This window comes from Rhipicephalus sanguineus, chromosome 3 (genome assembly GCF_013339695.2).
Source record: "Rhipicephalus sanguineus isolate Rsan-2018 chromosome 3, BIME_Rsan_1.4, whole genome shotgun sequence".
NCBI classification, from domain to species: Eukaryota; Metazoa; Arthropoda; class Arachnida; order Ixodida; family Ixodidae; genus Rhipicephalus; species Rhipicephalus sanguineus.
The window spans coordinates 264,830-283,407 of NC_051178.1; the positions used below are offsets into that span (position 1 = coordinate 264,830).

Here is an 18,578-nt window from a genome sequence, read left to right on the forward strand (position 1 = left end):
TGAAATTCTTTAACGTTCAGCTCAATCTAAGTACACACGACTTTCGGAATTTCGCCCTCTTCGAAATGTTGTTGCCGTAGCCGGGAAATCAACCCGCACCCTCGGGCTTAGCAGCGCAAAGCTAGAGCGCTAAGTCGCCACGCTGGATAACTGACGTACTCAAGGATAAAAAAAAAAGTGATGCGGCATTGAGACGTAATAGGCAGACATATGGTTATAAAACATTGACAAAGCGGTTATGCACATTATCTTGCTTTGTATCATTGGAACAAGAATGTTAGTTTTCCATTAAGTTGGACACGGAAAGAATGGTGATAACGGTGCAATTAAATTTATATTATCACAATGCCTCGACACATCTCTGTCACTGTCAGAACGTTTTCGCAATCTCACACAGAATGTTCGGAGGATATAGCAGAAACCCTCTGGGTTACATATATGCCCCGTCAATCAGTCAGGTTTTGTTTTATTCACAAGGTGCGCATGGACAAACACAATCTTACACATTCACGTCGCCGTCAGGTATCAGAAGCTTCTAACTATCGGATGCGTAATTCGAGCAAAAGAATAGCAGATGACTATTCCTTATATGCACTTAATAAGTAGTGGCGTGGATTGGAAGCATGCAGCAGCCGTTAAGGATCAGTTTTAACGGCAACCATTAGAAAGAAAATTATAGCTAGGCAGCGTTTTTATTGATATATGACATTCAGCGCAAAAGGGTCAAAATCGTGCCAGGCCTTTCATGCTTATTTTTTTCTTATACCAGGTGAGTTGTTAATGGACAGTGATCCCAATCGTACACCCATATCTTCGTTGTTTGTACAGCGCAAGCCTCATAGAAGAAAGTGCAGGCATATGGTATCCTGCGATATTGTTTTATATAATCCGTGTCAACCCACACCTGAAGACCTGCAAGGAGACAAGACACGGACGCAGAATGAACGATGCTGAAACACGACACCATTAGATAACTCTAATCCGCCGATCCCTTGTTTCTATGTATATGTGCCTTGGGGTGCCATGCAGGATGGCCCGACCTTCTCGGGAACGCGTGTTTGCTTCGAACTCGCACTAGGGCGATCATTGCAGGAAGACAGTGCGGAGCGCGCGAAAGCGGCGTTGAGAAAAACGGCTACAAGAACGCGCATGACGTCACAAACACGTGTGCGTCATCTGCGGTGGTTTTCAAAGAAACGCCGAGTGCGAACGCGTCAGCGCCGCCACTGAGTCAACATTTTCACAGTGCAGCGACGTCAGCGTGATCGTCGCGCTATCTTTTTGCCAAATGAACATCGCGCCTCCCACAGGCGGGTTCGTGGAAGTTCTTTCGTTCCATCTGGAGGATGGAAATTTCCGACTCTCGAAGGCAACAAGGGCGCACGCGCAGCACTCTCGTGCAGCTCGTTTCGCTTCTATCGAATATTACAGATAAATGAATGGACAGGTTACTGGTAATTACAATACAAGTCTGAAGATGTTGCTGCAGTAACGAGTCGGCAGAAACAATATCTTAACAGGCGAGTACATAGTAACATTTGTCGTCGCAAGTGTCACCAGGGGCGCTTGCTTCATGGTTGCAACGTGGCAGCGAGTGGCACATCGTGAGCGTGGTCAAATTAAATGCGAGACATCGTAGCCGCGTGATGAAAGAACCTTTAGTTCTTCGAGCGTGTGTACGTAGTCTGTGGGATTCAGCTCTGAATCGGACCGCTCGCTGGCGTTGCGGCGTGAGCACTGCTCCTCGGCTACAGCAAACGCGGTGGGCGGAGCCGATCCTTGCCGTGGGCGTCTGTCAATCAAACTGATTGACACGCGAACTCGGGTTCAAAGTCGTTTATTCTGAGAAGTTCAACTAGCGACTGTCATAGTGTCGGTGTGAGTGTCAAGCGTTTCATGCGGTGGTCGCGAAGTAGCAGCTTTATGGCATATAAAAACAATTGGTCGGCTTGTGCAAGGCTGGAGCCATCAGTGGAGCTTGCGATCACCTAGCTTTTTTTTAGCTCTTTACGTGGCTCAACGTCTACCAAGTCTGCTCGTCTCCTCAGTCTGCTTCGGAGTCAAAACCGCGTCAGCTCGGTCGCAGTTTCGATAGTATTAATTAAACTTGTCTTCATTACTGCGGTATTAATTGGCATTGTATTGAATATCCCTGTCCTAATTGTTATGGTTTTAATTAACGCGGTCCTAATTATCTCAGACTCATTTAGCAAGGCGTTAGCTAGCATGGAGCTGATTAGCCTGATCTTAATCATCATCATCTTAATTAGCATGGTCCTAATAAGCTTGGTCTTAGCTCAACACGGCTCAGTTAGCATGGACTTAGCAAGACGTGGCTTTATTAGCTTGCTCTTACCATGGCGGCTTAATTAGCATGGCCATAGCATGTCCTGACGGAATTGCATAGGTCTACCACCTAGCTAATTAGATAATCAGCCGGACGGACGTGCTTGGGGAACAAGTAGACGATGAAGAAGAGGGCGCGCGCCGGCCGAGCAACGCGCTAGAAGGTAGAGGCCGACCGTGAATACACACGTGGCCTCGGCGATTCGCTCCGGCTGCGCGCTCTTGAAAGGCTCTCGGCCGTAGCTTATCTCGGATGCCGCGGTACTAATTATTCTAAAGAATATTTAGTGCAGGTAGTAAACGCTTGGAAAAGAATTTAAACAGCCCGTACCTATAAAAACTATCATTAGTAAACATTTCTGACACTTCTCTTGCATGGGTGTACTTCTGCAGTCAGTGGAACGACGAGCAAATGACTGAAGATGCCGCTAGATTGAAGAAATCACCCAATTTTGTCGACCGCCCTTAAAGTGACGCCATGCTCCATCGTAACCAATGGAACGCAGCGCGCTGAGGGCTAGATTTGACCTTTTTGTACTGTTAGGTTGTTAAGAAGGAGGTGTCGCCAGAGCTCGGAAAGATTCCGAGTTTCGCCAAACTCGGGCCATCCTGTATAACACCAGTGTGCTTACTACATGTATTCACGCTGTGGCCATTCCGCTACAATTTGGTAAAGCCGTTCGAAGTCACGTCTCATTGGCAGTGGCATACTTCAGATGCTGTTTTCTTCTTTTATTTATTTTATTTGACCGTATGGTAGTACAGTAAATAAGACTGAACTTGAATAAAGATTCTTTCAAATAACAAGTCCGGTTTACAGCAAATAATTATTAATCAAACTTTTAATTATAGAATGTCCATCGAAGTTAGAAACTTGGTGGGAGTACACTTCTGTATATTTAGAAAATGCGGTTGCCAGTGGAATGGTGACACGACAGATACCGGTTATCAAAGTACGCGAATCCGAAATTGAAAGGCACGTGCGCGTGTAGTCACACTGTTCGAGGCGACTAGAGTTACTGTATATGCTACCTTTACGTAGCAGAACTGCGCATATGTCTTCCAAACGCCGCTAGCAACCATGCATTGCGGAGAAGCTAACGCTCGGGCCAATTTTTGTATGTCTCTACGCCGCCGCTGCAGCGAATTGGATTGACACCAGACATCGAGTTAATCGCCGGTCTTCGACACGCCAAACATGTCTATCGGCGACACGGTAGGCATATCGCCTGCAAAAACGGAGAGCTGCTTCGCCGCGTAGCTGTGGTTGCTTGCCAGACCTATGCGCAATTCTTCTACCTTTAGGTAGCAGAGCTGCGCATTGGTCTTGCTAGCAACCAGAAGTATGCGGTGAAGTCGCACTCAGTTTTTGCACGCGGCATGCCTACTGTGTCACTGATTAACATGACTGGCATGTCCAAAAACCGGCGATAAACATTGACTATCGATGACTAGTGTTACTTGAGTACGCTGCAGCGGCGGCGTCGAGAAATACAAAATTGGCCCGGGCGTCAGCTTCTCCGCAATGCATGGTTGCTAGCGGCGTTTGGAAGACAGATGCGCAACTCTGCTACCTAAAGACAGCATAGACCGTAACTCTAGATGCGACGTTATTCTTGCGCCATCGAACGGCGGGTATTAGAAGCGCGGTCGCTCCGCCGGCGTCACGCTGATCAGTCATCGACAGCGTGATTTGCTACAATGCCTCGCATTGACCTACGCGAACGTTGCCTTGGAGGGCTCGGCTATATGCGCCCTTTGGACCTTCAAGTTTCAGTTTCGCATGCTGCCAGAGCCAGAATTTGTCGTGCCATGATTCCGCGCGCCCTTCAAAAGACATATGTTTTAGATTCTCATTTCTACTTTGTAATAAAAAAAAAAACCCTCCTTGTTTATGTGCTGCTGCTACTACTACTAAGGTCAGTGCTAGTTGTCCTGACGCGAACAACAACAACAATAATAATAATAATAATAATAATAATAATAATAATAATAATAATAATAATAATAATAATAATAATAATAATAATAATACTAATAATAATAATAATAATAATAATAATAACAATATTAATTCCTTCAGTGGTTTTAAAATTGGGAGGTTTCAGGCTATCTCGTGATTATCGGACAGGCTAGGCAAAAGTCTTAGTATACGACTACCGCATGCATGTATCAGCGTCATGAGACGTCGTGTATATATATATATATATATATATATATATATATATATATATATATATATATATATAGAGAGAGAGAGAGAGAGAGAGAGAGAGCTCTATTACTTACCAAGCTCATTTGACGTCATAACCAAGCAGAGCTTAGGGCGCGAGTAGATAACGTCGTTGGCACTGAAGAATCGTTCGAAGTCATATTTCACAGCTGGAAATGAAATAAAAAAACAGACAGAAGTTCAGGAGAAGATGGAGACTTGAAGAGATGACTATTCTCGAACAGGGGTTGTCGGTGGAGTTAACGATTCGACAAGTGGCCTTGTCTTCTTTCTTCAAGGAAGCAACCTGCCTTGAAGAAGAAAAGGCAACTTGTCCAAACGTTGGCTCCACCGACAGCCCCTGTTCGAGAATTTTGCGTCTCTTCAAGCTGTAAATGAAGTACTTCTGACGTTGTTCGTCCGTTATACTTTCACACTCAAAGCTATACTACATTTCAGTGGCCCAATGTCGCTGGGATCATTCGACAATAAGTTACGAGCTAAGTACGATTGAGATAGATTTACCATCGCAAAAAAGAGACGGAACCAACTCGCCCAAGCAGCAGTTTTAGCTAAGTACAATATTTGTGGGGAAGCTGCTGGTTCCGGTGCATGCATATGAAAAGTAAGGACACAGTAAGCGAAATACGAAGATATTTACGAAGTAGCTGTCACGAAATTTTTTACGCTTGAACGCTTAGTACAGAGCAAGGTAGTAGTTCTTACGAGAACGGTAAATCTGGGCGAGTTTTCTTGATTGGAAAAAAAGAAAAAGTTTCAATAAAACGAAATAAGGGGGAGAATGAGGAGTGTATCTGCAACAGATTCAGCCTTCTTAAGGATGCCGGCAATCGCTTCGCCTCTCGTCAATTCAAGAAGAGCTCTAAAGCTGTCACGACGGTAGGACATCGCCCTTACTAAAAGTACGCATGGCCAACGATTATGGAGGGCGTTTTAACAGCGAAGCAGTTTAAGCTCTCGGTAACTTGTGCTTCGTCGCGCAAAACTCCACAGGTGAGTGTGCGCCACATGAATTGGGCAAGCCCCACTACCGACTGCAGTAGGTCCGAGCGTTAAACGAAAACTAAAAGTGGAACACGGTGAAGCTAAACACATGAAAGAGAGAGAGAAAGGAAGAGAAAGAGAAAATAGAGAGAGAGAGAGAGAGAAAGAAATAGGAAGGAAGGTAGAAAGACGGAGAAAGAGACAGAAAGGAAGAAAGATATGGAAAGAAACAAACATGGAAAAGGTATAGAAAAAACACAGAGCAAGACAGAAAGAGAAAGAAAGAGAGATAGAAAAAGAAAAGAGAGAAATAAAGATAGAAAGAGCGAGAAAATGAAAGAAAGAGATATAGAGAAATAAAGAGAAAGAAACAGATACAAAAAAGGGATACAAGAAACAGACAGAAAGAGAAAGAAAGAAAAAAATAAAAAAAAAACAAGGAAGGCCACGCAGCTCGCTCTTCCTTCAGCCTCGGCCCTACTAGCGCGAAGCTGCCATAACTTTTTTTAAACAGTACAGAATTGCAAAAAAAAAAAAGAACTTGCCAGTGACAGATAACTTTATTATAGTCCTTGAGGCCTATTATTCGAAGTGGCGGATATTTTTTTCACCTAATTAACGAAAATACGTATCCGCCTATCTAATTAAAAATGTTATCGCCATCTCTAGCCCATGCTCTTTAGATAACCAATTTACGGTACGCATCGCAATTGATGAATTGTAACCAGTGAGTTTCCAAGACATCTCCTTGGAACAAAATCTAAGTGTGCAAGGGATTACGGATTAGTTTTGTGCATTGAAATGCGAACGTGACTAGGACACCCACGTACTCTGTCACACGCTTTAGGAAAGAATGTTTCGTAACAGGCGTCACCTTCAAAATTTGTTCAATACGGATACGCCCTGCGAGCACACCGGCTACAGTTCATAAGGCCTTTATGATATGGGCCGTGAGAGGGGACATATTTTTTTTAGAAAGCAAGGAACTTTCTTCTTAGAAATACAGCGATTTCCAGAGCCCAGAAAGCCGTGTATCGTACAGCATTGTCGTGAATCCCGTGCAGGAGAGCCGGTGTATTGCAGCAGTGCCTTTTCTGATGTTAATGCCTTCGCGTGCTTTACGTGATCCGACACTGGTCCCAGCCATAGGCGTGCTCACGGGGGGGGGGGGGGGCACCCCTCCCATGATGGGAAACCCTGCGCACGCCTATGATCTCAGCGACAGTTCGAGCACGTTATCAGCGAAATCAGGGGGCCGTGAGCATAGGCGTGCGCAGGGTTCCCCATTAGGGGGGGCAAAGGTTCGTCTCAGCGCCCCCCCCCACCCTACTAAGTCAATGTATGGGGCAGATTTTGCGCCCCCCCCCCCCTCTTAGGTGACTAGAAGGGTCAAGGTACGGGGCAAATTTTGCGCCCCCCTCTTAGGTGGTTAAGGGGGGGGCGGCCGCCCCCCCTGCCCCCCCTGTGCGCACGCCTATGGCCGTGAGTGGTAGATGATAACACTAGCACAGGATCGAGCGTAGCGCATCACAACACAGTAGGCCGGCTCTCGCTGTCTTTCTAGACACGGGTTCTGCAACCCGATCTCCCACTGCTCTTCGTTTAGATCGTGGGTGCTGACATAGCTCTTTTCCTTTGCATTCTCAAGCCACGTGTATCAGTGTGTTCAGTAATGTAATTACTTAAGAAATATAAACGGTGGACTCGTGTGAATTAGCCGATTGTGTACAGAGGCGTCTCGCATCATTAATAAAGCAATATTGTATAGCTTAAGATGTACCTCGCACATTTAAGTACGCGACAAAAAGTTGTCATTTACGCTACAGGAATTGCTTTTCTCCAGGGGCGTAGCCATCATTTTATCTCGGGGGGGGGGGGGGGGTTCAACCATACTTTATGTATGTATCGTGCGTGCATTTGTATGTGCACGTGTATATATACACTAGCAAAACTGAAAAATTTCGGGGGGGGGGGGTTGAACCCCCCCCCCTGGTTACGCCCCTGGTTACGCCCCTGGTTTTCTCGATGTTATTACTTCATTTGATTACTCGCTCTACAGTAAAATGTTGTTTCCGTAACCGCAAGTAAAGAGATGCGAAACCGTCAGTTATTTTGCATGATCTCCGTGTTGGACTGCATTGCTGGCACAGTACTATAGTGTACGTTTCTTATATGCCACCGCATCATAGCGATTATTCTGCGGCTTGGCTTATTGTAACTTACGGCCCGTATATAGAGAAACGTCTTACACTACAATTATTCCTAATATAAATTTTGAGCCAATCGTGATGCAGGGCATTTCATTAGCAAAGCCACCTAGCCAATGGTAATGAGCATCTACAGACCAAAAGCTTTGCGAATATGTGCACAATTTCCCGAGCATATAGGCATCACCAAAAGATTTCAGAAAAGTTATCTTTAACAATTCTAACACAATAGCCCCCCTCCACCTCCCCTTCTTCCTTTTTTTCGAATCTTCCATTTTATCAAAGCTTAATTTGACAGTGAGAACATATGGTGATCCGCTATTACACGCATAAAATGGATGTCTTACACTCTTGCTGCTTTTCAAAGCGCATATCTTTTTTTTTTTTTACTGCGATAAGGCGCACCTCAAGGCAAGCTCAGTTGTTATTAATAAGGCATGTATAAGTAGTTAACGCAGTTTTTCACCAGTATAAAAGATAACAAGAAATTCAGAAGTAGCTCTTACATGTTTCGCGATAGTATGACACATTCAATGTGTCATCATACACATAATTTTCTTCTGTTTTTGTTGTCCATGCTTTGTATGATCCACGGTATCTGAAAAAAAAAACATGGCGTCCCTCCGTCATAGGAATCGTATAACACGAAAGTTAAACTTCTTCACAGAAGTAGTGCTTATTGTGTAGTGATATATGAGAGCTGTACAATGTCTATTCGTGTTTGGCACTATAGACCGTTTGACGTGGATGCACCCATGTTGACGATGTCTCTATCGCGACGACTAACGCCCATGATCATTATTAAACGTTGTGGTAGCTGACGATGTGATATTTGGACAAGGAATCGTGAATCGCGTAAGATGATATCAACAAGCTCATAATGAACACTGGTACCCGATGCGCTTCTTCAAAGCGTCGTCAATTAAGGAGAGAAACGGCACGGTGTGCGCTTTCTATAACGGAATGTTCAGTACGCGCTTCAAGAAAGTTTCGTACCTAGCGGCTGCGTCCCGCTGGCCTCTGTCTCGCAACTCGCCCGTTTTTGGTCTAGTCGGTGCTCTCGCATGAAGCAGTCGGCCGCGGAGAAATGTTGGTGCACGTGGAACTACTCCGTTGACCGACGCACGCTAACACGAAGCCAAAGGCAAAGAACGTACTCTAAGCGTGCCTCGGCGACAGCGCGGCCAGTCTATCTCTGGTACAGACGCTAACCATTACCTCCGATATCGCGTGCAATCTCGGAGGAAGCGCTAGTAAGTGTCGATCGTGAGCATTACTTCCTTTCACACCTCACAGACGGCGGCACCGCCCCGCTCCGCCCGCCGCGAAAGAGAATGTGCGAAAGATATAAGGCGCGTGCGCCGTGTCCAGCATCTCCCGAATTAGCTTACTCGGTAGCGCGTCGGGCGCTTACCGTCGCGGTCGCAACGTCGTGGGTTCGATTCCCAGCGGGGTATATTTTCTTGCTTTCTCACCCGTTGGCGTCCATTTTATCAACGTCATATCCGTGACGGATGTACTTGGTGGACCCCGGCATAAAACACTTTCGTGTTAAAAACATGGCTGATCCCTCCGTCATAGGAATCGGTATAACACGAAAGTTAAACGTGTCTTCACAGAAGTAGTGCTTATTGTGTAGTGATATATGAGAGCTTGTACAATGTCTATTCGTGTTTGGCAGCTATAGCACCGTTTGACGTGGATGCACCCATGTTGACAGCATGTCTCTATCGCGACGACTAACGCCCATGATCATTATTAAACCGTTGTGGTAGCTGACGATGTGATATTTGGACACAGCGAATCGTGAATCCCGCGTAAAGATGATATCAACAAGCTCATAATGAACACTGGTACCCGGTATGCGCTTCTTCAAAGCGTCGTCAATTAAGGAGAGAAACGGCACGGTGTGCGCTTTCTAGTAACGGGTAGCCGACGCCTGTGCTCAGGCATACATAACACACACTGCGCTTCAGCAACACGGGAGGTAGAGTTTCGTAGCCTGAGCCGCAAACGCGTGCGTCCCGCTGGCCTCTGTCTCGCAGGCGCTGCTCTCGCTCACCAAGGCACGACATTCGCCCGTCGAAATCGCGTCCTTTCTGCAACGCATATTGCAGCAGTTTTGTTAGTCGGTGCTCTCGCAATTGAAGCAGTCGGCCGCGGAGAAATCCCGTTGGTGCACGTGGAAGCTACTCCGTTGAGCCGACGCACGCTAACACGAAGCCAAAGGCAAAGAACGTAAACTGCGTCAAGCGTGCCTCGGCGACGGCAGCGCGGCCAGTCTACCTCTCTGGTATCGAGACGCTTTAACCATTACCTCCGATATCGCGTGCAATCTCGGAGGAAGCGCTAGTAAGTGTCGATCGTGAAGCATTACTTCCTTTCACACCCTCACAGACGGCGGCACCGCCCCGCTCCGCCCGCCGCGAAAGAGAATGTGCGAAAGATATAAGGCGCGTTCGCGCCGTGTCCAGCATCTCCCGAATTAGCTTACTCGGTAGCGCGTCGGGCGCTTGCCGTCGCGGTCGCAACGTCGTGGGTTCGATTCCCAGCGGGGTATATTTTTCTTGGTTTTTTTCTTTCTCCACCGTTGGCGTCCATTTTATCAACGTCATATCCGTGACGGATGTACGTTTTCGCCGCAAGGGCGAAGCATTGAATGCGATAGCAACGAATAGGAATGTTGTACGAAGAAAACCTAGCGGCTAACTCTTTTTGGTCTAATGTTGCACAACTAACTTACTCTAAACATATACATAACGCTGGTTTAAGCGGACACGGCTGCTCCAGGGAGCGAAGTTTTTGTGCTGTCAGTCGTCTCAACGCGAAGTCAGCGGTGAGAGGAACAGCACGTATACGAGCCGTCTACTGATGCCTGTCGAGATAGCGCAGGCGTCGGCACTCGCAACCACGCTCTTATGAACAAAGTTCACAGTTGCTGCTCGAGCGACGCGACAATAAACGATAGAAAGAGCGAGAAATACTCAAGGAGAGACAAAAACAAAGACAAAAAAGACACAGAAAAACAGAGAGATGAGAGAAAAAGAAAGAAATAGAGGAAGAAAGAAAGACAAAAAAAACAAAACAAAGAAGGCCGCCGAGCTCCGCACTTCCTTCAGGCTTGGCGCCATTCATGCGAAGCTGCCTTAATATCTTTTTTTACTCTCCTTTTTTGCTGTGAGCCCTTTTGCTACGTTCGCCATCTGTGCTATACGGCTTTTCAATGCATGTACACCATCGGTGATGTGAACATGATATCATAGAAAGGAAAAAAAAAAGGAACATCTAGACCGTCTAAAAGTGAGCTATAGTCTTATTTAATGACAACAAATTATTCGCCAGAAACTAGTCCATATGGACTAGTTTCGAATGCATTCGAATAAAGTTGAATTTGGAACCCTAATGTTAGTTTTATGCGAATATTCAGAACTGAGCGTGCCAGTTGGCTGATACTCGAGCAATGAGGGCCTGTACCACTTATTGCGGTAAGGTCGCGAAGAAAGACTCGCACATAGTTATAAACTCGAACACCGCAACGTGGTTCGGCAAGGTTGCTGAGAATGAGGTCGTGCTCCACATTTTCCAAGGCTGACTTAAGGTCCAGCGCAAGCAAAGCGCGGGTTTGGGCCCACCGCGATGGACCCAAGACCTGGGGTACTATGCAGGATGGCCCGAGTTTGGCGAAACTCGGAATCTTTCCGAGTTTGAACGAGCTAACAGTACGAAAAGGTCAAATCCATCCCTCAACGGGCGCTGCGTTTCATTGGTTACGACGGAACGCGGCGTCACGTCAAGGACGGTCGACAAACGTTGGTGGTGTCTTCAAACCAGAGGCATCTTCTTTTATTTGTTTGTCTTTCCACTGAGTTCAGAAGTGCACCGATGCAAGAAAAGTGTCAGAAACTTTTACTAACGATATTTTTTAAAGGTACGGGGTGTTTAAATTCCCTTTTGAAGCGCTTCATGTCTGCACGAAGTATCCTCTAGAATAATAAGCACCGTGGCCTCTGAGATTAGCTCCAGCCGAGCGCCTTACAACACCGCGGCCGCAGCTAATCGCCGAGGCCACATGTGTAATCATTATGATCGGCCTCTACCTTCTAGCGCGTTGCTCGGCCGGCGCGCGCCCTCTTCGTCCTCTTATTCATCGTCTGCTCACTCCCCGATCACGTGCGCCCGGCTGGTTCGCTAAATGGCTGAGTGGTATACCTGGCCAATTAAGTCAGGGCTAGTTATGACCAAGCTAATTAAGCCAAGTCATGCTAAGACCGAGCTAATTAACACACGTCTTACTAAGACCATGATAATGAAGTCGTGTAAAGCTAAGACCATGCTGTTTAACACGACGCTAATTAGGAATAACATAATTAAATTCAAGCAAATTAGGGTCATCCTCACTAAGGCTATGCAAATTAGGATCAAGCTAATTGGTATCAGGCTAATTAGCTCTATGTTCATTGATATCGTTCTAATTAAACATGTGTAATTAATTCCACGTTAATGAAATCATTGCCAATTAATGCATAACTTTTGTACAGCATGTTCAGATTTATCTAATTACTAGCATCATAATTAAAGACCGAACTGACATGTTCTTTACTCCGAAGCAGACTGAATAGATTTGCCACGGAAAAAGCTGGAAGAAGCTAGGTGATGAAAAGCTCCTCCGATGGCTCCAGCCTTGCACAACTAGTGCAAGCCGACGAAATTATTTTACATGCAAAGAAGGCACAGCTTAGCGTCCACCTCATGAAACGCTTGACAGGCACACCGGCACTATGACCGTCAGGAGTTAAACTGGAGCTTTTTCAGAATCAACGAGTTTGTACCCGAGTTCGTGCGTCAATCAGTTTGATTGACAGACGCTCGCGGCGAAGATGGGGTCCGCCCACCGCGTTTGCTGTTGCCGAGGAGCTCTGCTCACGCCGCGACGCCAGCGAGCAGCACCATTTATCTATGAGCTTAATCGCACAGACTCTGCGCACACGCACGAAGAACTAAAGGTTATCTCATCACGTGGCTACGATGTCTCGCATTGAATTTCACCGCGCTCACCACGTACCACTCACAGCCTAGAGTCACTGTATACGCTGCCTTTAGGTAGCAGAGTTGCGCATAGGTCCGGCTAGCAACCACAGCTCTGCGGTGAAGTCGCACTCCGTTTTTGCCGGCGACATGCCTACCGTGTCGCTGATAAACATGCCTGGTGTGTCGAAGGCCGTCGATAAACATTGGCCGTCGATGACCAGTGTTAATTCATTTCGCTGCAGCGACGGCGTCGAGAAATACAAAAATTGACCAGAGCGTCAGTTTCTCCGCAATGCATGGTTGCCAGCGGCGTTTGGAAGTGAGATGCGCAACTCTGCTACCTAAAGGTAGCATATACAGTAACTCTATCACAGCCATGAGGCAAGCGCCCCTGGTGACATTTGCGGGGAGAAATGTTACTATTTACTTGTTTGTGAGAGATTGTTTCTACCGTTTCGTTACTGCAGAAAAATATTCAGAGGTGTAACGTAAGTACCAGTAACCTGTCCGTTTATTTATCTGTAATATTCGAGAGAAGCGAAACCAGCTGCACGAGAGTGCTGCGTGTGAGCCCTTGTTGCCTTCGAGAGTGGAAATTTCCATGCCGCCGGTGGAACGAAAGAACTTGCCCGAAAAAGGACGAACGCCCACGAACACTCCTATGGAAGGCGCGATGTTCAGCTGGCAAAAAGATAGCGCGACAATCACGCTAACGTCGCTGCACTATTGAAATGTTGACTGAGTGGCGGCGCTGACGCGTTCGCGCGCGGTGTTCCTTTAAAAACGTCCGCGAATGCCGCACATGCGTTTGTTACACCGTGCTCGTTCTTGTAGCCGTTTTTCTCAACGCTGCTATCGCGCGCTCTGCACTGTCTTCCTATCATGACCGCCGTAGTGCGAGCTCGGAGCCAACTCGTGTTCCCGAGAAGCTCCGGCCATCCCGCACAGCACCCGTGCTCTTTCAACTGGATTAACACGTCCTACGTTGATAAGTGCGGGCGAAAGCCAAGCTGCGTATGCGAGAAAAAAAGACTGGCCTTCGAGAAACGGCTGCAAGTGTCGCAGGACAACGTGTTCCATGAGCTTGCCGATACATGATGTAATTGAGACCGGTCTCAGATTTTCGACGGCGATAGGCTTCCCCGGTTTTGGGATGTTTCCAAATCTGCACTTCCTGCATAATTTATATCCGGCTCGCTGTACCGACGCCTGTCCAGGATGTGGCGCCATCCCCACAAGCTTTCATGTCGCCGTAGAGTGCACCGCTGCCTACTTCCCTTCCCTCCCACCAATCCTTCGGTCCGCCCGCACTCCAGGGCAGTGGGAAGTCACCCTTGGCGAAGGCGCCAGCGAGGTCTGTCGGGCGCTCGTCCGTCGAGCCCGGGCTACAGCAGAGGTTGTCATAGGCGTCCGGGAATAGGGACCCTCCCCGTTTTCTTTGAACTTTAATAAATGTTTTCATCATAATCATCAGCTGTATGGGCACTGCCATTCGATTTGATTTTATCAACTAGAAGCCGACTTACCACCATGGAGTATTCGATTCGCATTCGAAATTCTGAATATCCGCGCATCCAGTTCTGTTTAGTTTTATGTAGGAGATCATTACACACAAAAACGAAAGAAAGAAAGAAAATGAATGAATGAATGAATGAATGAATGAATGAATGAATGAATGAATGAATGAATGAATGAATGAAAAATAACGCTTAGAAAGCTTAGCACAATCGACGCAATAACAAACGCATTAATAGCCATTCCTAATATTTCGTTATGGCCTTAGCTCCCACATATTCGTGTTATTTTACTCCCATATACCATTCTCTGTGGCTAACCGCCTGCTAAAGCAGCTGCTTAGCCACAGATGTGAGAGGAATGAGCTACACAGTTGCGAAGAATTCTACGGAAACTTGTTGTCTTCAACGTTAACAAACAGTCTTTTTCCCACTGTCTTTGCTGTTGCTCTATGCAAACGATGTTCATAACTTTAAAGAACTCAAATAATACACTAACATATTTGTAGCACTCACACTGTTATTTCCATTTGATTCCTGCAATACAACTGTCAAGTGTGTTTAGACGTCGTTCTGTAGTGAGAGTGGGATGTGATCATGAGTTATCAAGAGAGAGAGATTCTGTTTACTCACGTGTAGGAGACATTAGGGGAACTGTGATATTCTATAGACCGTTCCCACTTACGACTCGGGTCAGGCTTCGACTTCGAAGTACTCAGACATTTATAGATGCCTGGGAGTTGTCCATCAGAGTGGAACATCAAGTGGTACCTCGGGTGCATGTCGACAATTAACTGCGATGCAGTATAAATGCATAGGTTTGTTGGAATTCTAACATTAGCAAAAAAATGTTCGACGGTTTTACGCGCCAAAACCATGATATGATTACGAGGTACGCTGAAGTGGGGCATATATAGGGTGTCCCAGCTATCACGCAGCACGATTTGAAAAAAGAGGAAAGGCGTTACGCGAAGCAAACCTACTGCATATTGTTCCTAGCACAATGGAATAACCACTGCTATTTTTTTTCGTTAATGAGGTTTGATTAAATAGTCATAATTGTATTTGTAACTCGACAAGTACTCACCTAATTGTCAAAATGCCAATGAGGCTTATGTAGTCATGTTCAAATGGCATCTAACTGCGCTACGTTCAACAACGTGCTAATTGCGCGCTCATTTTTTTCCGGTTGATTAAGAAAGCCCGCGAAATATGAAAAGGGACACTTGACTAGACTGTTGCGTGCGTCGAGAACCATAGCCCTCAAACAGGACCCCCTGAGGTGGAGAGTATCAAGGAAAAAATACGGAAAGAAAAAAAGAATGCATCGCCATATCTGCCACTCCCCGGCCTAAGAAACGCACCGCTGATTTTACAGTCAGGCCGTAATCGGAACACCTGCCGCGTTATCAGTGAGTACAGTCGGCCGTGAGATATGGATAATGATTGTGGCGTACTATCGAAGGGAATGAATCCCAGCGATATGGCACGCATATCGTTGGCGCCCGACCTGTACCCTTGCAAAAATGCGGAACGCTGTCTCTCGCAACGGACAACAGGCAAAGCGGTTGTTTGCCGTAAGCTTGTTTGAGGGCGCTGGTTTGCTTTACGGGTGGGAGAGTAGTCACGTCTTATTTTTCATATTTCGCGGGCTTTCTTTATCAGCCGGAAAAAATGAGCACGTAATTAGTACGTTGTTAAAAATTGCGCATTCAGCTGTCCTTGAACATGCCTACATACGCCTCATCGACGTTTTGACAATTAGGTGAGTACTTGCCGAGTTACAAATATAGTTATGACTAATTAATTAAACCTCATTAACGAAAGCAATAGTAGTGGCTACTCCAGTGTACTAGGAACAATATGCAGCAGGTTCGCTTCGCGTAACGCCGTTCCTCTTTTTTGAAATCGTGCTGCGTTATAGCTGGGACACCCTATATATATATATATATATATATATATATATATATATATATATATATATATATATATATATATATATATATACTATATATATATATATATATATATATATATATACATATATATATATATATATATATATATATATATATATATATATATATATATATATATATATATATATATACATAGATATATATACATATATACATATATATATATATATATATATATATATATATATATATATATATATATAAACAATGAAGTGCTAACAAAGGACCCGGAAGTTAAAAAAAAATCAAGCACGTAGGAAAAATTGTTCTGTAAAGGACTGACGTTTCGGCCGCGGGACCGGCCTTCGTCGGAGTGATGCGAACATGCGACGGTACTGCAATATAAAATGCACTTTATATTGCGGTACCGTCGCATGTTCGCATCACCACGACGAAGGCGGGTCCCGCGGCCGAAACGTCAGTCCTTTACAGAACAATTTTTCCTACGTGCTTGATTTTTTTGAACTATATATATATATATATATATATATATATATATATATATATATATATATATATATATATATATATATATATATATATATATATATATATATATATATATATACACGTTGTGTTTTGTGATGTACATAGCCATATGTGTCTATCTGAAAAACACCAGAGGAACCTATAGTCAAATAAATCATGACGAACGTTTCATGTGCAATTTATATGCAAAGAAAAAGATTAAAGCGCTCTTACGAATTGATAATATGTCTACAATATTTTTATATTTTGCCGAACATTTTAAGCGCTACAAATCCCTTTTTCTCTCTGCCTGCATTTTCGTCCACATACCGAAATATTTTTCTCTCAGTCAAGAGGAAAACGGTTCAACTGCGTCAAACGGTTTTTATACTCTTCCTCTCGCCATATCATGTCGAGGGGCACTAAAGGAGGCACTTTACATATTCAACATTGTCACCGCAAGTTCATTGGGGCTAGCGACAAATTGAAGCTTGTGTAGCACGCGGCACGTGTATTCTGTGGCAAGCAGAAGGTGCAAGAACGTAAACAATTTTTTTATGTTTGCTTAATTTCGGTGAGACAGAGCGAGAGAGATAAACAACTTTAAAAAATAAGGCTGTGATATAGACAGCTTAAGTTTTAGGTCTAAAAAACAATGGTCCGAGCCCTTCGTTTTCTTCAGTATGCACTGCAAACTCAAGATATGCACTGGACTCTTGCGTTGAAGTATATTAAACCACGTATTAGTTTCGTTTGAATGAAGTAGGTTAGCTTATTTTGCCGGAGTGAATAACCGCGTGTAGAATGTACCTAAACGTATGCTCATTTTGCGGGAGTGAATAGCCGGCGTGACTAACTCTTGCTTTTTATCATGACTAAGAACACTGAGAAGTATACAAAAAGAGGGCGTTTCTCTACACGATATTGTGTCCTTAATTACCATTTGTCTTCACTGAACGTAAGACACCGAGAACTGCGGTAGTTCAGAATTAGGAAATGAACGTCAATTTCATAATTAATACGCTACGTATCTTATTGACCGATTTGGTGAACGTCGTGTCGGCTGAACTGTTATTCATGTCACTCTCCTTTTTTTGAAAAATGTCAACGTATCAACGAATTTCCCTCGTACGGTTACGTACCTTCCAGGCGTTTGGTTCATATCCAAGACGTCGGGCTATGAGTTTCGGTTGGCACCGCAGCTTCCTGGAAGTACTAGAAGCACTCAGCGATATCAAAAGCAATGTCACTCCAACAATGATTGTCATTTTCGCTATAACTATGTTGCGAAGCATTGTATAAACATGCAAATTGCTCGTCCTTGTTATTCCGTATAGTAAGCTTGGAAATATCCAAGGCGTCATTCGAGGTACGTAGCTGGGTACTGAGCTGACTTGCGTCAAGAAACTTCAGCAAGCACGCTTATCTTTTCTACGTTGTTGACATTTTCGAGTTGGCGCCTCACGGACATACTGCGTGCATCGTGACATTTCCTACAAGACACGTCGCATTAAACTGATGACGCGTGCTTTAGGCATAAACCAAGTAAAGGCAATTGCCATTGAACTAAATTTGTGTTCGATATACTGAGATCACTGAAGCTAGCGCAGCAAAATACTGTGAAAGAATGGGGGAGAAAGAGAGAAAAAATAAATAGAACAGAAAAGGTATGCAGAACTTGAACTTAAAATTTATTGTAAGCTTTGACAGTACGCGGAAGCTACAATTGTCACGTATTTCTATAGCTATATCAGTCACTGCAAGTTAAATATTTATCATACATCTCTCGTTTCACTTTCTGCGCTCGATAGGCTGTGTT

The 18,578-nt window shown here is 44.9% G+C and overlaps 1 protein-coding gene across 1 annotated transcript; it reads right to left on the reverse strand.

The window, feature by feature from the left end:
• Nucleotides 1-684: 684 nt before the first annotated feature.
• On the reverse strand, nt 685-18,063 carry LOC119384818 (uncharacterized). The gene is made up of 5 exons (XM_037652512.1): nt 17,902-18,063; nt 14,946-15,106; nt 8,277-8,368; nt 4,636-4,728; nt 685-912 (listed from the first exon to the last, which is right to left on the reverse strand). The coding sequence occupies exons 1-5, from the start codon at nt 18,052-18,054 to the stop codon at nt 761-763; spliced, it is 651 nt and encodes a 216-aa protein (XP_037508440.1). The 5' UTR covers nt 18,055-18,063; the 3' UTR covers nt 685-760.
• Nucleotides 18,064-18,578: the final 515 nt, after the last annotated feature.